Source organism: Adiantum capillus-veneris, chromosome 13 (assembly GCF_014529385.1).
Source record: "Adiantum capillus-veneris isolate H3 chromosome 13, ASM1452938v2, whole genome shotgun sequence".
Classification (NCBI taxonomy): domain Eukaryota; kingdom Viridiplantae; phylum Streptophyta; class Polypodiopsida; order Polypodiales; family Pteridaceae; genus Adiantum; species Adiantum capillus-veneris.
In genome coordinates this window covers 101,934,630-101,958,292 of record NC_140943.1, presented here as the reverse complement: position 1 = coordinate 101,958,292, position 23,663 = coordinate 101,934,630, and the positions used below count along the sequence as shown (strand labels likewise).

At 44.2% G+C, this 23,663-nt stretch overlaps 1 protein-coding gene across 1 annotated transcript in view; it reads left to right on the top strand.

The window, feature by feature from the left end:
* The first annotated feature begins 9,807 nt into the window (after positions 1-9,807).
* Positions 9,808-23,663, top strand: part of LOC147444538 (26S proteasome regulatory subunit 10B homolog A) — a 50,259-nt gene continuing 36,403 nt past the window's right edge. Inside the window, exon 1 of the mRNA XM_086527118.1 lies at positions 9,808-9,995. Coding sequence (XP_086383244.1) covers positions 9,896-9,995 — 100 coding nt within the window. The 5' untranslated portion in view covers positions 9,808-9,895. The remainder of the gene's footprint in view (positions 9,996-23,663) is intronic.

Genomic DNA, 23,663 nt, shown 5'->3' with positions numbered 1-23,663 from the left:
AAACAGTGGCGCAACAACGACTATGCCGGCAAAGGGGGGAGGGAATGTGGGCGAGAGTGCTTATCTTACTGGGGCCGATACTGCTATGTGGCATGGGTTACTAATGGGTTGGGCCACCATGCACATGACGACTCGAGGGAGAGAGAAATAGCTGGAGGATCTGTAAGGGAGAGATAGTGAGAGAGTTGGTTGGGTGGGCACCGTTAGTTGAGAAAGGGAGGGAGAGAGATCAAGGATCCATGTGATCGCCACAATGGGTGGTTGATGATATGCATGCCCCAAGAAAGTTGGTGAAAGACTGGGGAAGAGAGAGAGAGAGAGAGAGAGAGAGAGAGAGGGGGGGGGGGGGGGGGGTTCGAATGGTTGTGAGGTTGATATACGGTGGTGGATGCATCATGAGGTCGTATGGCGGGTGGGCACTACCCTTTGCTATCACTGGCCATGCACTGGAGCAATTGCTCAGACTGTGTCGTTGGTTGTCGAGTGAGTCAGCACAAAGTGGGTCGTCAAGAGTTGTTGCTACTGCATACCATCACCAACGCTTTTGCGTACTCATGCCCAGCGCACGATCGTTTGCTTTTTTTCCCTTTTTCAAAGGTCTCTTGGGGTTTGTTCCCATGGTGATGAAGGTAGGTTACAAAGAGGGTTTCAAATCACCGAGCAAAAAAAAAAAGAGCGAAGACATATCCGAGCAAATTGATACGAGCGCAAAAATGGTGAAAGAAAAAAATTATGTCATGCACATTACTTTCACTACCACAAATCTTACACTCAATCGATAAGAGATGACAGTTTAGAACCATTAATGAAAATTTAATATTCAAGACACAAGCAATCTCTTCATACTCAAAACATGTATAATTCAATCACATGTGGTATATCTCTTCTCAAAAGTTTCCCACAAAATTTTGGCACCTAAGTTTTGCAAAAAAGTTAGCACATAACCTCGTAAGCCTACACTACTATCTGAGAACATATTGAAGCCTAAAACAACTACACTTTTGTAGGCAGGCGAAAACAAGTGCCTAAAGCAAGCACAAACATTCACACTCTCTCTCTCCTCTTAGCTTCGTAGTGCAACACCCTTGAGCTACACTTCCTTTCCCCTTGCTAACTTGGCACTGAAATGGAGGTTTGGATGGCGTATGCAATGGTGATGAAGTGATGTGCCCAATGCATGATGAGCTCAAGAATATCCAAGTTCCAACTACCTCATGATCATTTCAACCAGATTCTCAAGGTATGATTTGTTTATTGCTTCTTACCAGACTTGACTAACAATTAATCCATGTTAAGATCTGATAAGAATACAAGAGAATTAGGGCCCATTCTATGAGGCTCATGTCAAAACGATAGATTTTGAGTTGTTGCTTTGCTCAATTGCATCAAAAGTTGATTCCTAAAGTCTCCTTTACTCAGATAAAATTTACAGACAACGACATTCTTTAACGGAAGCTTGGAAGTGCAAATTTCTTCCCTAATGAGTCTATCATGATTAGTAAATTAAAATGACATGAGTCATGACCCAGAGCCAAATGCAAGTTCTTCAGCATAAGAATGGCCCAAGTCTAAGGTGTATTTGCCTACTAGATGCAGATATAACGCCATGAATCAACAATCTCGTAAAAGTACCTACAATGTGAGTGTTATCACTTTGAAAACACCCAAAGTCATTGGCACACCTAGAGAATCATCTAATTCAAGGATATCTAGGACAAGATTGAAAGAATCTTTTATAAACAATGGCAATTTATAGCTTCCAAAGCCTACCAGATCTCTATGGTTGTTCTCTAGGCACTCACACACATAACAAAGACAAGAGAGATGCATATTTAGTTGAACTTCCAAGATCTCTCTCTCTCTCTCTCTCTCTCTCTCTCTCTCTCTCTCTCTCTCTCTCTCTCTCTCTCTCTCTCTCTCTCTCTCTCTCTCTCTCTCTCTCTCTCTCTCTCTCTCTCTCTCTCTCTCTCTCTCTCTCTCTCTCTCTCTCTCTCTCTCTCTCTCTCTCTCTCTGCCTATCCAAATATCTAATCTTCACTGGTTTGAGGGGATAGCAGGTAAGATGATTCAAAGAACCATACAAAATTCAAGACCACAATGTGATGGGCAAAATGATTGAAATGTACAAAGCCGCAAATTATTGCCATATAAGATAGTGATATCATTAACCATACCACGACACACAAGTTGGCAAGATGGAATAAGATCATGACATAAATGCCATTTAGTATGCAAGAGTTTCCTTTTTAAATCACCAGCCACTTCATGAGCGTAGCTCTTGTCATAATAGCCAAAAATAAATTTCCAGATGAAACCATGATGTTGTACTTCCTTCACTTGGCCAAAATGATGTAGCTTTTCTATTTTTGGAAACAATAGAAAGAACATCCTCTAGCTTGAACTTCTGTTTTGCATTGCGTATCTATCTTCCCAAGCACACCAACAGAACCTTGGCAATTCATGGCCACTTTCAATTCAATTGTCTGTGTCAAAGTTGCAATGTCAAGCCTTCCTTCTCTCTCTCTCTCTCTCTCTCTCTCTCTCTCTCTCTCTCTCTCTCTCTCTCTCTCTCTCTCTCTCTCTCTCTCTCTCTCTCTCTCTCTCTCTCTCTCTCTCTCTCTCTCTCTCTCTCTCACACACACACACACACACACACACACACACACACACACACACACACACACAAATGGTGATTCGCATCAACCAAGGCAGGAAGGAGTTAAGGGCAGGGTTTCCTGCATTCCAAAGGAGGAGGATGAAGTTGAAGCCATGTAAGCTCGCAATAGGTTATTCTTTCTCCCAACCGCCTCAAAATGGTGCCCAAGATTTCTACCACAATGGCCACCATTTCAGGAGCCTGTGAGAAGAATACCTTTGTGCATGCGTCAATGCTCGCTTCCGACGTGTTTCGTTGCCATCATTTGGCCATCCTCCGCTGGTGCAATCTTGGTGTCGTCGTCATCGCTATAGTTTTGTGGTTGTTGCAACCATGAGGCACAAGAGGAGGATGAGGATAACGTAAAACACCTGATCTTCCTCTGTAGCACCCTGGTCTCACCTCTTTCTTTGTAGCTCCCAGGTCTACTTCTGCAACCAGTCCGCGTCGGCGTGGACTGGTTGCAGCAATAGACCAAGGATTCTTCTATAGCATGCGGTGCCCAATGTTCGAGAGAAATCATTTTTCCAAACATACAAAATTCCTTTCCTTGAATTTGCCAAAAGGAAATTTTAGAAAATTATGTTAGGTTTTTACACTATTTTTCTCTATTTTGGGGTTGGAATTTCTCCTTTCCCCCTTGCCCTCAACCAGAAGTTTTGAAATTGAAAACGACGCATATTAAGCTGAGACACATTTTTTCCAAACACTGGCGGTGCCATAGGTAGAGTTTGCGGCTACGGTAATTGGTTTGAAAAAAATCGTAAAAATGACTTGCACTGCTGCCATGTGTTGTTTAAAGAAACCATATTCAAGCTCAAGGAATTATTAAACTTGGAGCTATGTCCCACCATGAACTTGTAGGGGTTGCTAGCAATGTTTTCTCAAACATACAAAATTCCTTTCCTTGGATTTTGCAAGAGGAAATTTAAAAAAAAGGTTATTTTTTATTTTTAGAGTATTTCTCTCTATTTTGAGGTGGAATTTATCCTTTTTCCCTTGCCCTCAACCGGCATTTCTAAAATTGAAAATGGAACGATATTAAGCTGAGATACATTTTTCCCGAAGACTGGTTGCAGGACATGCAAGCCATGCTCTATAAAAGAGGCCCGGGATATTGTTGGAAGATGCCCAAATATACCAATTTTGCAATGTCTTTTGCAAAGCATTGTGGAGCACTGGAAGTTTTGCCTGTTTTTGCAAATTTTATGGGGTTGTAGTGCTTCAACAAGCCCGCATAACCATTGCATGCACTCCACATGAATGCAATGATTTAGTGATTCCAACCCCATAGCTCCTACAGCTGTTGGGCAAGACGGGGCTCTTATAAACTTCTTTAATCCAGCTTGCTCACAAATGACAAGGAAAGCTCTAAAAAGCTACTCTCGACTACTAATTGATTATGTTTTTCTCATTAATGCTCAAGCCCTTGGTTAAGGTTGATCATTTGCTACTCTCAGACGCCTTTTTACACTTTGATAAATTGCTACCTATAGGACAGTGAATGCTAGAGCCCTATGCTTGCCCTATGCTAATGATATAGACAACTATAGAATACTATGTTATATGCACTTGGGAGTCATTTGATAAGTTGAGAAAGTCGCACTGGAAGAATTTTGGAGACTTTATATGGAATGTATTCCAAGTACTACGGGTGGAAAGTGCTAGAATAGTAGACATAGGTGCCTTTGGCTTTTTGATGCGATAACAATCCCATGCAAACGCAAAATGGTTTCGTCAACTCTGCGGCAAGCTGGGAACTTTTTTTCTCGTTCCATTGAATATATTTCTCTCTGTTTAATGTAATGAATGTTTTGATGGAATGAATGCAACATCTTGTCTTCTTTCTTGATGATTTTGTTGATAAGTAGAGTGGGACTAGTTTTCAACATTGGAAAACGCACTTCTGCAAATTTTTAAAGCAATAAAGCATGTCTAAAGGGACTTGCTCGATTATTCTGTTGCTCGGAAGTACTCGCTCGTCAATTTGTATAACCCGCTTACAAAGAGATATATATCTACTGGCTTGCGAGAGAGGGACCTAGTACAAAGCAACGGGTAAATAATATCAAATAATATTACAGTAAAATAACACGGCTCTCTTCTTACTTCGATTCCCACTTCTTCGATTTCCTCAATATTATTAATCATTTGATTATGCACGTTATCAATTGTCAATGATATCAACAACAATAATTCCTCCTAATCACTTCATTAATTCCTTCATCCATGTCCCTTAGAATTGTGTAACGAATGGTAACATCAAGACAAAAAATGGGAATAAAGAAAACAAAAAAATAAAACCATTCAAAACAATAACACTACACTCATCTGTGATAGGATGATCTATGTGGTCGCAAATTGGATCATCAACCCAGCTGTCTCACATGCAATTTTTAATTATGTATATCTAATATAGTTTGCATCTCCAAGAACGTAGCCATGAACTCTGATACCACTGCTATAGATGGAGGTGGGGAAGGTCCTACAAAATACCAAAAACAACATACTGCAAGCCATAAACCGACAAATTTACATACGAGGTGAATTTCACAAGCGCGTAATCAAATCGATACACGAAGAGAGAGAGAGAGAGAGAGAGAGAGAGAGAGAGAGAGAGAGAGAGAGAGAGAGAGAGAGTACATGTGTACATCCTAGAGCGGAGTGCTATACCGGTGCGGTGAGAGAGAAGAGACGAAGTACATAGACATTGGGTGCAATCTCCCTCCGTGCAAGAGTAAGCATTTTCTTCTTGCACATTTATTTATAGATTTCTTGAATGCTCAAAGTGAATAAATGGCCATAGCTCGTAAAGAGCACTTGAATAATACAATATACATAAATGTGATGTCCTTTGGTCATATTCTTTTGCTTTTTCCACCTGTCACCTGCAATAAATAAGTTATTTTCATTTTCATTATAGTTTTATGCATCAAAGTTAGATTGATTTTGTTCTGATATCTTGCAAAGTAATCTAATTTGATGCAAAAATCATTCACATGATGGAGAGTTGAAATTACATCAAGTATTCTTGAAACATTAAGGTTTGTGTTCGAATCTTGCTATAGCTGAGAGTTACGACACAACTTGCAACGGTGTTGTCCAAACTCTTCCCATGTGTCTTTTTGTAGCCGCCAATCTGCATGTCATCTTGTCATAGAGGAAAACTCCCATACCTCCTTCCAATACGTCCATTGATGTAGCTTCTTTCACCTATTTTTGTTTACACCACCTTCATGTTGAGTATGGTTGAATAACCACTACGAGCCTTTGGTGGTGGGTTTTATCCATGCATTGTGTAGACTAGATACCCAAGCTGCCATATTGCCTTGAGAACCAAGGCATGCGGTTACATATAATGTGTTGCACACAAAGCAAGCACAAACATTACAAGGAAACATATTTGCAAATCAAAAGATTCACATATCATCAAACTAGTTATATTACCATGTAGTGAGTGATATGCTAATTTGTTCACGCACTGATAAATGTATTGTGGAAGATCTCCACAACCTCTTGGAAATTATCATAGTTGATATCATTCCATGTTTTTAGTTCACAAAACTTGAATATTGCATCCAAGATTTTTTGTACCTTCGCCTTCTAAGTCGTGTTGCTGCACCATTGTTTGCATGATTAACTACAACATTGTGAAATTCTTTTCACGTATTGTATCTCAATGCTTGTCTTTCTTGTGCACTATGGCTTTTACGCTATCTTCCAATCACATGCATTGATAGGAAGAGTCGGGCTTGCACACAACTAACGGATAGCTTCTTTGGAACATCCCAACCGTTCTCTCTGTTCTTAGATCTCTTTTCATCCTGCTCTATGTTAGAATAGCCTCCGTGTAAACCCATCTCTAAGAACACTGTCTCTCTAAGGTTGAGATTGCCCTTTGCTTTGCATGCAGGGGGAGGTCAAGTGGTTGATGCAAAATAGATATAGAGAAACATTAGTTTTTCTATAATTCTACAAAGTGCATGCATTATGCATTTGTGTACCCTGAATAATGAATTATCCAAAATGGGTCGAAAGTTAGGGTCGCTTAGATGCCTATCTAAACGCTCTTCTCCAATATGGCTTGTGCAGGATGTGAACCCCTCCTACGCAATTTAAGTTGGGCTTTTGTTTGTTGCTCCTTTGGAAAAATTGTATAAGCATATCAAGGTCTCTATGTCTCCACCCATGTGCCACTCAACTGTCTAGGATCCCATACCCTCCACATCCAATTTCTTTCCATTTCTTTGTTCGCTTATTATTTATGGGATGCTAGTTTGATAAACAAACCAATTCAATATATATCTAAGTTGTCAATCAACACCTGAAAGGGTACTTTTAAGCTATTTGGAATCACATTCAAAACCATAGAACTTTGGTTAAATATAACATCAACTCACCTTGAAGGTTGCAAAAAGAAAAATATTATGCTTAGATTGCACACTAAAGTTTCTAAGCTCATCCAATCTAATGAGTGTATCCTGGGATCTGTTCATGAGTATAATTGTGACTCGCTCAACCTCGTCTCTTTTACAAGCTCACACTCATCTAGCTTGACGAAAAACTTTAGAACACCGTTACACTCTTTAGGAGTAGCATCAAACAACTACACAATGTATATCTGCAGATCAAATCATAAGAAATATTGTTATACTTGTCATATACCACTTCCTCTACTTTTGGCGATATGTATGTCGATTCAACGTGGAAAGGACTTCCCAACGTTTGAAGCACCTCCTCGTTCACTTCTTGTCTTGTTTTTTGAATGGTTTGGAAGTAGTGTGTCCTTAACGTGAATATTTTTGACCTGTTTTTGCACAGATGTGAGTAGGAGGAGTTAGAAAGCTAAGCCCTTTCCTAATGGAATAGCACTACAAATGATGTCACATACTTGTTAATGGAAGCATATCCTTTATTCGATCTATTGGCTTCATAAAAAAATGATTGAACGTCCTGTGCATGGAGTTGGTTCTCCTTTAAAAGGTTGTTAAGCTATTTTGCAACGATCTTACCATAGCAATTGTCATCCAAGAGGCCATCAACGTTTTTTAGATTCAATATGAGACCGTAAGGAGCCAAAGAGGTGCTTGTGTTGCACTCCACTTCCTTGTCGAGGTGAAGCAAAGATCTGGGCATGCATGTTAAAAGTAAGAGATGTGTCTGAGAGCTTATGAACTTAAACCTAAGAAGGATATATGGACTTACTTGCTGGCTTAATTCCTCTTAATTCCTCACAAGCCAACCTTCAAGTCCTCGATGTCCCATAGTCTTCTTTCTCTTTGTTGAGGACCTAGCACTATTTTTTTCTCTAAGTTGTTGCATAGGATTTTTGATGGTCTCCTTGCTACTCTCAACTTGCTGAGCACACTGCACGACTTTTTGATGCAAGTGCACATTCTTGTTGCATGCAATGTCTCTCTCTTTTTGTAGAACATCATTTCGTGTAGCTAATTGCCTGGTGTAGCCACTGGCCATTGTGGCCATCTCTTACATAATTCACAAAATAGGTTATATCCTTGAAAGGTGGAGTGGACTTTGTGATGGGATGCTTATGATACATTTTGTCGTCCGCCCAAAGGTATACATTTTTCATGCCATGTGATCTAAAGTTCCCCTTCGAAGCTTTAGAAATGATGTTTTGTTTGTTTTTCTTGCATAGGGGCTCATACTTTTGTGATAGCTCTATATGCATATGATACACCTCTCTCTGATTCCTTGTAGAAGTTCCTTCGGTAGAAGCTATAAACTTTGATTGAGACATGCCTAATCAAAAGTGTCTGCAGGAGGAGGTGAGGGCAATGGAGGAAAGAACGCTCAATATTTGCGTACAAGAGTGCACATATTGGGAATGGGGGAAAGAATGAGTTCAAAAAGAAGAGCTTAGTTTTGAAAAATGCTGAAGATTGAGATATTTGGCATTGAATTCTTAGCCGCCATAGACAATGAAGTGCTATAATCATTGAATTACTTTTTGGGTTTTTTTATAAATGTACCTTGTAATGAAAGAGATATTTAAATTTTTGAAAAACCAGATCTTGGATGGTGCTATTTGAATTTTGAATATTGTTCTACGTCAGATAACCAATCTGATATCTTCATCAAACCTCTACCGCAAAGAAACATTATCCCTTTATGCCAGCTCCCTTGGATTTGTTCCTCGTCCAAGAACTAAGAGGGGGTGTTAGAGTTACATCTTTTGTCCAAGAGTGGCTTTAGTATCTCCCATGAGCAATTTAGGGAGTGCTCAATTTTGTGGTTGGCCGATCATATTTGAGGTAGAAGTACATTTTCTTATGTTACTTATTGTCTAGTTTATCACTTATTGTGATTGGCACCCCCATATATCTAGGTCATGCGGTATTTTACCCCTGCCCCCTTGTATTATCTCATTCAATCATTAATGATGGAGGACTTCATGCCTTTGCACGTTGTTAGTGGGAAATAAGTGTGATTAGACGGCTAGGGGATGATGGGACAGATCGTTGAAGCAAGTTGCCCATGCAACCTAGCCTTGCCCAAACCAAGCCTCTGGTGGCATGGAATGAATATACCCATCGACATACAAGCAATAATGTGCAATGCATGGTCAGAGGTAGCCTATGGGTAGGGAATGGTCCCCTACTTTCATAGCGATGCATGGCGACCGACAGGGAGAGGGAATGGTTAGTAACATGGACCATTCCTGACCGTCAAAAGTCCAAGGAAGGGGGGCTAGCTCACTGCATGCGGACAAATATTACCGGCTTTGTGATTGGCTCCATGCAAACGAACAATTGCATGTTGTTTTCAACATTTTGTGTGTTGATGTGTCAACACAATAGAGCATTTTGTGTGCTGATGTGTTAGTAGGACAAAGCGTGCATACTGTACTGGTCTCTGAGCGTTCAGGGTGCTGCATTGGCAAGCATCGACATCATGCAAAGTCCAGATTACGACTTTTAATTGACACTAGATGAATGGCCCAGGTCTTCAGCCCCACGACCTTGGGCTTTGATGGAGGAGTACATTGAGGGAGCTTGGCTACCGAGTACTCAGAGAACAATTGTGAGCTCTCCCTCAATTATAATTTATAATTATAATTAAGATTATAGTTATGTAGGCTGCCACGTGGAGGATCCCATCTGAGGGGTTGGGGTTCACCTCTTTGTAACTTGTAAGTAAAGGAAACCGAAGTGTATTTTTTCAAAGCAGACGATCTGCGCTGCTACGGTTCGTCTTGCTACCAGGAACACTTGCGCCATGCCTGAGACAGATGATGCAACCAGACGTCTAACAGCTTTAGCAGAGTACCGTAAGAAGCTTTTGCAGCGGAAGGAGCTCGAAACCAGAGCACGAACTTGTAACTTTCTCTGCCCTTAGTTTCGTGTTTGTGTACAGAGAGAGAGAGAGAGAGAGAGAGAGAGAGAGAGAGAGAGAGAGAGAGAGAGAGAGAGAGATATTACATTTCTCCAATCTGTATATGCTTATTTTGCCCTATTCGTAGGGTACCGTTTATTAATTTGGTGGCTGATCTGTCTGAGGAGCGGGGGTTGGGGGGTTAGCCCTCTCGGTGTTTTTGTGGCATTGGAGTCCATTGGGCTGAGATGTGAACCAAGACTACCCCTCATTAAACTACATTTGCCAATGCCTGCCCAATGGAGTTACCATCCACTTGTGAACTGCCAACCATCATCAACATTTTGGCCTTCTCTATTGTCAGATGCAATGGAATTGAGAGAGAAGATAGAATCAAGCAATTTTATTTTCATAATCCTTTGTTCTTGCCTTGTGTTAATGAATGTAACTTTGTGTTATTGATGGTTAACAAAGAGAGTCAAGAGAGATGCGGTAGAGATGTAGAGAGATATAGAGAGGAGAAGATGCATCGATGGGTTCCAACCCTTAGTATTTGCTTTAGCTAGCGTAAATTGGATGTGCATAGAGACTCTACTCTAATTGATGGATGATGGTACCACCGCTAATTCTTCGAAATGAAGCACCTCCGGGGCTGATTTGATGTGCTGATGAGATCTGACTTGGTGTGGGTTGCAAATGCCCACCATGGGGTAGATCTATGGCTGATTTGCACACCCTATGTGGAGGAATTAAGGGCTGAATGCCTTCTGCAAAAATGCAGCAGATCCGACGTGGATGCAAGGGCTGAAAACTGATGCAAACAATGCGGCAGTGATGGGCTGTAGATACGGGGTGCCAAATTGACAATCTGTACAACTCTAACATTCATGTAACATGTATTCATCATTTGTTTCAAAAGCCATTTTCACACTGACAATCCATGTAGCTTTGAAACTCAAGGGGTCAAGGTAGGTTGCAAATCGAAGGCTTCAAGGTAAAGTGATAACACAGTTGGTGACTCTGCAAGTTCACCTTCTTCCATCCACTTAGCATCCATTGGTGGATAGTTTCTGAACTTTACCAAGTAACGCCTAGCAACCTTGCCTTTCACTTTTCTTTCTTTATGTGCCAAAATCTGTTTCGGGACCAAGATCTCGTCAAGTTCCTCGACTTCCGGTTGATGTTCAGCTGGCATATCTTCTGGCACATCACCCACATAGGGTCTGAGAAGACTCACATGAAACGCATTGTGAATCTTCCAACTGTCAGGCAATTTCAGCCTATATGCAACATCACTGATTATGTCGCACACTTGAAAAGGCCTATAGTAACGCATGCTGAGCTTTGGAAACAGACATTCCTTGCCCTTCATCTTCTTTAACCTTGCCTTTTCAAAGCGTAGAAGCACCCAATCACCAAGTGAATATACCACTTCACGACGGTGACGATCAGCTGCTTTCTTTTGCTTTGCCTGAGTCTTTTCTAAGGCCACTTTGACCTTCTTGTACATTTCATCCATGTCCTGAACATACTTATTTGCTTCAAATATCTTGTCCTTTGTATGCAGTATGGGAGGAACTTTCTTGCCACCTTCAACTATCTCAAAAGGTGCCTTGCCAGTTGATGAATGCATTGTTGTATTGTATGCATACTCCACCAATGGCAAATACTACTCCCACTTTCCTTTATGCTCTGACACATAGCACTTCAGCAGATCTAGGACAGTAGAATTTGCCTCTTCTGACTGCCCATCTGTTTGAGGATGAAATGACGAAGAGAATTTGAGCGTTGTGCCCATATTCTCAAACAAGCCTCTCCAGAACAAACTTGTCATGCGTGGATCACGGTCGCTAACAATCGACTGTGGCATGCCATGATACTTGAAAATATTGCTCATAAACAAGCGTGCCATCTGATCTGGCTTTATCTTCTTCCTGACAGGAATAAAATGAGCCTGCTTTGCTGAATCTGCAAATGATGGTCCAAATACCATCATTTCCTGTCTGCGTTCTCGGAAGATCAAAGATAAAATCTATAGCAATACTTTCCCATGGTTTATTTGGAATAGGTAGTGGTTGCAATAACCCTGGTGCCTTTTGCCTGTCAAACTTGACCTTCTGGCAAATTAGGCATTCTCGCACAAAGGCATCCACATCTCTTCTCAATGTAGGCCAATAGAAGAATGTCTCAACCGCTTTAACTGTAGCATCGATACCACGATGCCCTGCATACGGTGGGACATGACTCTCTTCCATAACTTTGCGTCGCAATGGCTTTGTGACACACAATCTGCCATGCGTCATCATGACCCATCTTTGAGAAGATAGTGTCCATGACGTTGTCCATCCATTAGTTGCTCGAAGACCCTTGCAAAATCTTCATCATTTGCATACTGTTCTCTCATATCATCAAGTTCATGATGATAAGGAATTGACACACCTGAAATTTGTGGCTTCCTTGACAAGGCATCAGCCACAACGTTCTTCTTGCCTTCCACATGCACAATCTGAAAATGGAACATGGACAAGATATTTGCCCATCGCATATGCTTCTCAGATAACTTTGTCTGTGTCAAGAAGTATCGCAAGGTCTGATGGCCCGTTTGGACAACGAAATCTGCACCTAGCACGTAGCGTTTCCAACTTAAGAGCGCATGAATCACAGCCAGTAACTCTTTCTCATAGACCTGCATGGTCATCTCTGGCCCTTGCAAAATTCTGCTCTCATAGGCTACTACCCTGCCATCTTGCATTAGCACTGCACCAATGCTACTACCACAGGTGTCACACTGGACCACAAATGACTTCCTAAGATCTGGCAACACAATGACTGGATGTGAAGTCATCTTTTCCTTTAAGAGATTAAAAGCTGAAATCTCTTTCTGTGTCCATCTAAAGGTGACTGCCTTCTTTTGAAGAGCATGTAAAGGTGAAGCAATCTCAGCGAAATTTTGGATAAACCTTCAGTAATAGGAGCATAGTCCCAAGAAACTTCAGACATCATGCACCGTCTTCAAATCTGGCCATGACTTGATCGCTTCAACTTTTGCAGGATCCATTCTGACACCATCCTTTGAGACAATGTGTCCCAGAAAGTAGATCTCTTCCAGAAAAAACTCACTTTTCTTTGCATTGATGAGCAACCTATGACTGCGTAACTCTTTGAACACAATGGCCAAGTGATGCCTATGCTCCTCTTCATTCTTTGAGTAGACTATCATGTCATCAAAGAATGTACCAACAAATTGGTGGTGTGGACGGAAAATTCTGTCCATCATCCGATTGAACGTAGCAAGAGCATTTGTGAGACCAAAGGGCATCACTAAAAATTCGTAAAGGCCAAACGTCGTTCTAAATGCAGTCTTGTGCACATCCTTTGATCTAATGCGGATATGATGGTACCCACTCTTTAGATCTATCCTGCTAAACATAGCTGCTCCTTCTAATTTGTCCAGAATATCATCAATTCTAGGTATAGGGAACCTATTCTTGATGGTATTCTTGTTCAGTGCACGGTAGTCGATGCACATACGCATGAGCCATCCTTTTTCTGCACCAACAATGAACTGGGCTGAATCAGCCCCTTTTCTAACAGCTCCTATACTTGGCCCATTATCTCTTTCTGCTGAGCCGCACTAACCTTGTACGGAGGCTTATTTGGTGGGCTACTGCCTGGCACCAAATCTATCACATGGTCTTCGGGTCTCTCTGGCGGTAATTGAGACGGTAATGAATTGGAAAAACAGTCACTATATTGTTGTAAAAACATTGACCTTTCTTTATCTAGCACAGATAAATTTGATTCATCACAATCTGACACTTCACGTGCAAAAACTAAGTACGTAGAAAGATGCTTTTTCATTACAGAAGTAATAGCAGAAGCTGATACAGTGGGAATAGACTTCCCTTTAAGCTTTACATCCAGAATGTGAGTCTTTCCCCTGCTCTGTACAGTGATCTTTTTGTTGTAGGCATCCATGATTCCGTGTACACGAAATAACCAAGGAATACCTAATAACACATCACATCCGTCCAGTGGCATGATGTAAAATTCTTCAGCATCTATATAGGAATGGATATGTAGGCGCAACTTTCCAATGATGGGTGTCACAGCCTCTGTATGGCCAGGACATGCCAAACCTGCCTCTGCTGTATACCCCATCTCTTCAGGTCTGATTCCCAACTTGGAAGCCAATTCTGGGGAAATGAAGTTGGCTTTGGCACCTGGATCAAAGAAGATGAGCACTGTTTGATCCCTGACTTTTCCCCATGCTCTGCAAAGCTCACTTGCATCTGAATTTGGCTTGTCGCCCACCATATCTGGCAGTAGACCAGCCATGGGCTTCTTTCCTTTCTTGTCCTCCTTGTCTTCAGAATCAGCTGGCCTTTTCTTTGTAGGACAATTGTAAGCCATGTGGCCAGGCTGCTCACAGATGAAGCATTTGTTCTCTGACCTCAGGACCTTCTTTTGCTCTTCCGACTTGCGAGGAAAACGTCTTTTCCATTTCTTCGCTGGTCCCTTTTCTGATTCAGCCGAAGCTTTGCCTTTCCCTGCGTTGGCTGGCTCCTCAGTCCCTTTTGGAGCCTCATTGGGAACGTGCTTCTTCGCTGAATTTTTCTTGGCTGATCCTTCCTTGACGCCAGTATTGAATTCACAATCTTCTCCCTTGAGCAAACCATTGCCAGTGTTGGCTACCTCGATGAGTTGCGTCAAAGTAGTGACTTTGGTCTTCGTGCAGTACTTTCTCAATCCTTTGGGTAGGCCACAACAATATTTTTCAATCTGTTCTGTCAGTGGCACAAACCTATAGGAAGTTATTGGAAGTAGAGCTTTCCAAACTTCCGATTGTAGTCATCCAGATTCTTGCAAGTGGCAGCATTAAGCCTGTGCCATTCTGTCATGACATCTGCTTCAAAGTCATCAGATAACCATGTTGCTGCAAAAATCTGCTTGAAGTAAATCCATGTGGACGGAGCTTGCCCTTGAAGCAATAAAGTTGTCCACCATTGTCCCACATTCCCTGTCAAGAAAGTGGCTGCCTTGCGGACCTTTGAAGCCTCTGTAAAGTTTCCCCCTGCATAGGCCTTGTCAAACTGCTGAGGAATGAGAGAGCCTTCTTCCTGTCATCAAACCCTGTAAAGGTCGTGAATGTCGCACCTTTGCCACCTTCTTTGTACGGAGTTGGCCTCTCCAGTGGCGTTAAGTTGTCATATGGAAGTGACTGAAACATGGGAACAGTGTTAGGGTTCATTTGTGTTCCCTGACCGCAATTAAGTTGACCTGGAAATGCCATATTTGGTTGCTGATTTGTAATTCCAGCCATACCAAAATTTGCCTGTGGCATCCCAAATTGGCCTTGAGTGCTTTGAAACCCTGGTAGCATGCCCGTGACACCATACATGGGGTTAGGCATCATCGTTTGAGCACCTCCGAACACTGTTCCTGGCGTGTAAAACTGATTTCCAAGTGCATGACCAGCCATGCTCTGGAATACCGATCCACCTCCAAAATAGCCAGGGTGTAGTGAAGGTGGTGGGAAGACTTGTTGCATAGCCTGTAGGTTGCTTCCCTGCCCATTAGAACCAGCTATAGGCTGCTGAAAAGTGGCAGGCTGAACTGGTACAGCTTGAAAGACTGGCATCTCAGCCACCTGTTCTTGCACCTTAGGCACAGGTTGTGGAGAACGCATATTCTCCGTCAAGTGTACAGGTGTTTCCATTGACTCTGCAGTATGAATCACCTGTGCTCGAGCCTTAACAGGCTTTTGAATATGATCCAGTGACCCAACTTGCTGAGACGGAAGAGGTTGCAGAAAGGCTAAAAACCTCGGGTTCTGCATTACTTGTGTGAACATAGCCACAGCAGTAGCTAAATGGGTCCTGAATATATCATCATCCGTCTGTGGTGGTCTTGAGGATTCACCCACTTCATGTGTGTGTTGACCGTGTGAGGAGGAAACCTCTTCAGTCACATCATCTGGTCTGTCAGCCATAATTGCAATTTCCTGTGTCTGGTCTAAGATCCCCTGTGTCTTTGAGCCCAAACTGACCAAGGCTCACTTCTATGGGAAAAAGTGATTTGATCCCGTCGATGGAACCATGACACCGGCCTGTGCAATCCAAAAAGGGCGGTAGACTTTACTTCAAACCTTGATTTAGCTTTCACCCATTATTAGTCGTCTATTCTACCGGTACTTTCAAGACACAACAAATGGGAAAGGGATACAGGCTGCTAGATTGCACCTGTATGAGAAGACCGACACCAGATTGGCCCCTAACTTACGCGCCCCTTTCGGTATTTCTTTATTGATTAAAAGAGGGAATAAACGCTGTGGTTCCCTACAAGCTGCCCCGCACAAACTTGGCTGAATTTCAACTGTTCCGGCCCGATTTCGGCAGCATAATTGTACTAGGACCCTTCACAGTCAGTATTCCCACGCATTGAATGAGCTTCCCGACGCATACGGGCACTTTGCAAAACCTGGCGAAAATCTGCAGCACGCTGAATTCTCTGTTTTCAGCCCCGAAAATGCGCCAAATCACCTGTACAGCGGTCCCCTCGCGTCCCCGAACCTCCTGGGGGTATCAGGGACCGTTTAGGGCCAAAACCCTAAACCTACAAAAATACACAGCAGGCTGTAATTTACTGTTTCGGGCTCCGTTTCGCGTGCCGGTCGCATCCGTAGCAAGTCCTCGAGCTCCCGCACCTGTAGGGCTACTTGCCCTTTGAATCGGACGAGATTTTTGGCGTGAAACCTCTCCGAATTCACCTGTACCTGCGGGGGATCAGCCGCTAGCTAATCCAGTACCTGTGCAAGAGGCTCTTGCCTCGGCAATCGCGCATGAACCCACACAACTGTACATTGGTCAAATGAAAAGCCCACTAGAGGGGCATAACATATTGCCATAGGGGAGAGAGAGGGCAGTGCGTAGCGTGCAGGCATCACTCCTGGCACCGCACTGTACATAGGAGGGAAAGCAAGCACTCCATAGCTCTTAACCTGTGACAAAATCTGCAAATGAGCCTTTCTCCTCTCTAAAATCAGCGCCCCCTTCTCTTGCATGAGGAAAGTGCACAGAATTGTGCCACTTGGCACATTTACAAGCATTTTCCCCTTTCGGGTTGTCGCCTAAAAATCTCCCAACCGGTTGCCCAGTTGACTTCACGGCAGAGTAAGAAAATGTTCCCCTTGTCATTCCAGAGGTAATGACACAAACACATTTTCAAGTCCCAAAATAGCAGTTCCCTAAATTTTAGGAGATGCTGCCATTGTATCTTTCTAGGTCATCTGACCCCCTTTGTACACTACAGCCACATCCCTCTGAAATGTTCCGTCTGACGCTCTCCTTCGCGGATATGCCTCTTCATTTTATTGATGAGCATCTCCTTCGGATGATTGCTGCTCATTTTGGCACAATAGTTCCAGGTTCCTGCATCTTCTCATCTGGTCCACCTCGCATTCAGGTCCTGGTGTTTGGGGATACTTCGTTACCAGATATAGTTATTGTGGCTGTGCGTGATAGAGACTACTCTTGCCGAATGGTAGTCACTGGCCGCCCAGGACAGTGCGTACGTTGTCACGCGATAGGACACTTGGCACGCGATTGCCCCACTCAGCCACGCCATCGGCGTCAACAACAGCCGGCTCGTGGCACCCAGGCTCAGCCACGTGGTCAGCGTCCACAGCCGGTTCCTACTACTACTACTAGAGCACCTCAGCAGCCTACGGGTGCTCCCTCTGCTTCAGTTCCTACTGAGACTGCATGGCAGATAGTTGGTCGTAACCATTCCTTCCGTCCTCGTCAGCAACCCACACCGCATGCAACCCCCAGTGTTAACTCTCCTGCTCCCTCTCAAGTTTCCGCCACTCCCTTACCCCCTGCTTCTCCTCGCCATTCTTCTTCTTCAGCTCAGGATCACTTACCTCTGCTACCAGCTCCTCCTTCACTTGCCATTCCCCTGCCCGTTCCGACCCCTCTTCCCGAGGTCCCTATTCCCATGCAAATGGATCATTCACCGCTACTACCTCTCCCTTTTCCTCCTCTCCCTCTCGCCCTTACTCCCCCCCCTCCACCTTCTGGTCCACCCCCTCCCATACTTACGTCCCACACAGTTTCCTCAGCTCTTGCCCTCTTTCCTGGGGAACTCATCGGGGTGAAATGTGCGGTGACTCAGAAGGACCATTGAGGGTGCAGCTCTACCTTATGCATCACAAGCCAGGTTGTGTTCCCTCTTTAATAGGTAGTCGCTCTTAGCCTACCCATTCCTTTTTCCTTCCATTCCATGCAGCTTAGGAATGGTCCGAGGATCAGGTTCTGCATTTTGTGCATGCACAAACTATGGCTCAGCTTCATTTATGGTTGTCTACTTCCGCTCCGGATGTATTGTCTCCACACTTCCCTTCATGTATTGGTGCTATGGAATGGAGTGATGTATATGCTTGCTATTCATTGCCTATGATCATTCATGTATCCTCAGATGTGGTGCTTCCTATGTCTATGCGCATTTGGGGTGTCAAAGCTGCAACATCTGTAATGCAATGTAAACAAGCTGAGGTCTGCAGTTGGTGCAATGAGACACCATATTTTAGAGAGGGCTTGCGGGTTGCTTTCCTCCCGCCTGAAGCTCACCCCTTGGATGGCCCAGCTGCCTCCAAGAAGATGCGTAGTTAGACAGATGCTTTACCAATTCTTTCATGCAGACTATGGATTTACATGTATTTTCTTGGAATGCTAATGGTTTACAGACTTCTCGGGTAAGAGGTTCACGTAAGCTTTTACTTCGCAGAGATTTACACGCTCATGTAGTAGGCACTGTGGATATATTACTCGTACAGGAGCATAAGATTGCCACTCCCTTTGGTAATCTCATGCCCTCAGGAGCTCACACTTTTTGGGAGCCTGCTCTGGGCATTCATGGACAGAGTTGCGGTGTATGTATATCAGTGGGGCCACGTTACTTGGCATCAGTTCAGCAGCATGGCACCCTGGTCGTTGGCAGAGCAGTCTATGTTTCTATCCGGATTCAGGACTCTACAATTGGTTTTATGTCAGTCTATGCACCCACTACTCCTCGGCAGAGAGCTACTTTTTGGTCCTCCCTGGTTGCTGCTCTACCTGCTGTAGACTCTTGGGTTGTTGGAGGCGACTTCAACAACGTCGAGAGCGATTCTGACTGGCGATCTATCACTCCTCCAGTTCTATCATCCATTTCTCCCGATGAGCAGCCAGCTTGGGATCGATTTCTTCTAGCTATTCAAGGTGTTGACGCCTGGCACATACGCTCTTTTGGTCACCACCTTGCTACACTTCATTACTCGTGGGGGTTTCAGCGACAGCAGGGAAGTTATTAGAGCGACTTGATCGTTTTTACATTGGGCCTTGGGCAGCAGCTCTGGGTGGATTTACTACTATTTGGCGAGGGACCAGCCTCTCAGATCATTTACCCATCTCATTGTTTATCTCTTTCACTAGATCCTCTGCACAGAGACGAGGCTGCCGCATCCCTGACAGTGTTCTCACCACTGAAGTTTTGCAGCAGCAGATTCGTGACTTGTGGTCCACGGGTGCTTCTTATTGTGGTCCCCCTGGAGAGTTCCTTGCCCATTGCATTACTTAGTCTAGTATTTACTGCCGTGATCAAACTGCTACTATTCATCGTCAGTTGAGAGTACGCGAGTTTGACCTCCACATTCCTCTTGGTTCCATACAACGCTTGCTTGAAGAGTGGCCTCAGGATGCTTATCTCGCTGCTAGACAGACAGAGCTCACAGAGGAAATTCGTTGCGTCCAGGAGGCTAGGTCTGAGTTCACTCATCATGCTTCAGTATCTCACTGGATAGCTAAAGCTGATCGAATGAATAAGGACTTCTTCGTTGCGCATAAAGAGCGCCCTCCTGGCACCACCCTTCGGACTTTGTGCGATGCTCAGGGAACACTTCATATGCATCTTGATGCTATTCTTGATATGTCTGCAGATTATTTTGAGGCATTGTTCACTGCTGATGTATGCACTACTGAGGTTTTACATGCCCGTGAGCAGATATGGCATCACACCCGACGTCGTTGTACAGACAGTATGGCAGAGATCTTGTTGGCTCCATTCACACTTGCAGAGCTTTATGTTGCTATCGAGAGTCTAGATCCATCTTCCTGTCCAGGCGAGGATGGCCTCACTAGAGCTTTCTTTTTGACCTATTGGGATGTATCGCAAATACCACTACTTCGTGGTTGTCAGGATATCTTTGCATCAGGATATATGCATCCGGATCTTTGTTCAGGTCTCATATCTCTTATTCCGAAAGGGGGTGACACCACACAGCTCCGCCAGTGGAGACCTATTACCCTACTCCCTTCGGTCTATAAGATATTAGCGTTACTGATCAGCCATCGCTTGCGACCGTTCTTACCAGATATTATTCATACTTCTCAGACAGGCTTTGTCATGGATCGATGCATACTGGATAATATCTTCACTTTTTATGAGGCAGTAGAGTGGGCCAGATCATCTTCTGAACCTCTCGCTTTTTTCATCCTTGACTTCGAGAAAGCATACGATCGTGTTGAGTGGGAGTTTCTTGAAGGATCATTAGCCAGGATGGGTTTCCCTTCGACATGGATCTCAGGCATTTTCGCTCTCTTCAGGACTGCCTGCAGTGCTATTACTATTGGTGGTCGTGTCAGTCGTAGTTTTGAGCTCTCTCGATCTGTCGGTCAGGGATGTCCTTTAGCAGCATATTTGTATCTGTTTGTAGGAGAGACTATGTCCGACTTTCTTCGAGCGCAGAGTCATGCATTTCGTGGCTTGACCATGCCAGTACCTTCAGCTCCGGACCTTATCGATCAGGAGTTTGCTGATGACACTATGCTGATGTTGCGCTATTTGCTAGCAGCTCTTGATGCCATGCGGGAGGCTCTGGAGGTTTTTTGCATTGCCAGTGGTGCACGCATTAACTGGCACAAATCCTATGGGTTACTGGTTGGCAGTGATGACATACCTACTTGGGGGGTGACTGATGGTTTCACATGGCTGCAGCCGGGTCAGACATGCAGATATCTTGGCTTTCAGGTTGGATTAGACGTTTCCTCACAACAGCAGTTTGCACCCGTACTACAGTATATTCGCAGGAAGCTGTCATTGGTCTTCACGTCATCTGTCGTTGGCTTGCCGTGCATTGGTCGCCAACCAGGTCATTCTGGCTACAGTATGGTATACGGCCTCCTGTTGGATGCTACATTCTGGTGTGATAGCTCAACTATGCAGACTCGTGCGGAATTTTTTATGGAGTGGCACAGATGGGACTACTGATACTCGTGCTCGAGTTCGCTGGTCCACGATTATTCGTCCTAGGTCAGCAGGCGGCCTTGGCATTATTGATCCAGAATGATAGAGCCGCGCCCTTCTTACCAAGCTTATTGTTCGGGGTCTCTTTCCCGGGCAAGAACCTTGGAAGATGCTTCTTCAGGCCGCTCTTTCCACAGCTACTCCACGCCTCGGCACTAGAGATGGCCATACTTGGCAAACAGGGTTTCGTTTTCTCTTTACGGATGCCCCCTTGTGCACCAGCACTCTCTCACCTTTCATCCGCTCACTCCTTCAGATTTGGGTATCCATGCGACGAGCTATCATACGCTCACCTCCCTCATGCCGTGAAGAGATTGAACGCCAACCTCTCATTTGGAATGATGCAGTTCTTGATTCTTCAGTTAATCCACCCCGTCAGCTTGGAGAGAGGACTCACATTGATTTGGCTGCTTGGGACACTGGCCCTGCTGCCTCTATGCGGTTGTTTCATGAGACACGTATGCTGGATGCAGATTTTGTGGCAGAACATTATGACATTGGTCGCGGGGTAACAGACAGACTGCTTGAGATTGACTCCGCCATTCCTTCACACTGGGACGCGGTCATGCGAGACACGGTTCAGATGCCTCCACATTGTGGCTGGGAAGGCCTCTTTGCTCAGAGCACTCTCTTATTAGTTCGTTTTGACACCATGCTGTTCACAGTTGAGACTGACTACTCTCCGGGGATGCATGCTCGATTGACATATGCTACCACCTCTCCGCACCTTCTCTACAGCGGCGCTCGATGGGAAGCCATACGAGTAGTTGGCTCTCGCAGGAAGCGTCGATGTGTTGACCCCCGTTTCGCTTCCGCTGATGCTGCACTTTGGAGGCTTTGGGTGTGGGAGGGTCGTGCCCTATCTCAGCTTTATTGGGACCCAGGAGAGTGGCATTGGCCTCACCCTAACCCCACCGGTGCACATGTATCATTCTTTGAGTACACTGTCAGAATTGGAAGATTCGTATTGATGAGACAACACACAGAGCAGCCCGCTCGTATGCGTTTCTGGTTACATTCAGGTCTCTCCCATGCCTATCTACAACAGTTTTGATCAGCCATGTGGGATTTACATGTGGCTCGTCGTATTTCTTTTTTCATGTGGATGATTGCACATACAGGACTTCCAGTTGGGACTTGGCTAGCTTCTATGGGTCATGATCCGTTATGTACTCACTGTCCTTTGCGACTCCCTGAGTCACCTGCACACTGTCTTTGGTCATGCTCGTCTTCTCATGTAGTGTGGCTAGCAGTTTACTCTTTACTTAGCAGAGCTGGTGTTCAACATGGATTTCTCACTTGGGGATCTGTCTCCTGGTTGATGCCGATGCCCGGACTGCATCTTTTCTACGAGGGCTCAGACACAGATCCAGCTCTTATGCTTACCTCGACGGGTTATCGGCGAGGGACTTTGGCTATGTTACCACAGATTGCTTGGCAGGGGGACTCTCAGACGCGTGATGAAATCTTCTCAGTTATCACTAGCATTGCACTATGGAATGTTTGGAGAGCTCGTTGTCTTCACATTCTCAGTGCGGCTCCACAACTCCTTCCGGATACCCTCACTTCCATTTGGCTGGACATCATTCACACCCTCATTTGGCAATGGGATTCTTCCTCAGGTACATCTAGAGCAGTCGAGGCTCGTCGATTTGACTTCCTTCGGCGTTGGGCTCGATCTCCACTCTTCTTCACACTTACAGGTGGACAGATTACATGGCATTATGCACCTCCTCAGTGGTTTCTCCTCCACTCATCATATAGACCACCATGAGATTGTTCTAGTAGAGTTGTCACTATAGTGGCTATCACCCTTACATTCAGCTTGTACACCCCACGTGATAGGCCTTTTTTGGTATCCGCTGGGGATTATATTGTACTTGATTTTTACCAAAAAAAAAAAAAAAAAGAGAGAGAGAGAGAGAGGGGGCAAAGAAAAGTTGAAAATCCGACGCGTGAATTTTTCTTTTTTGAAAAGTTTGCTAGAAAGGAGTACAAACATCAACTGTAGATTCACATATCTGTGAATAGATTGATCAAGTACTCCAAGGACGCGAGATTGGCAAAACACCTGATTGATAAGATTTACTCAAGATGGCGTGTGGCCATTGCTTCTCCTCTCAGGTAGGGAGAAAAGCCGAAAAGACAGATGAGTGCAGAAAAGTGGAACCTGTACTCGTAGAAAGACATGGACAAGCACTCTTGAAAAGAAGCACTTCCACAAAGCCAACCAATATGACTTCCTCGAAGCCAAGAGCAAGAAAACAAAAGAATTTAAAGAAGGTGGACAGTCGATTCAATTTGAATCCTTTCCTAGGTTCCGAGATGC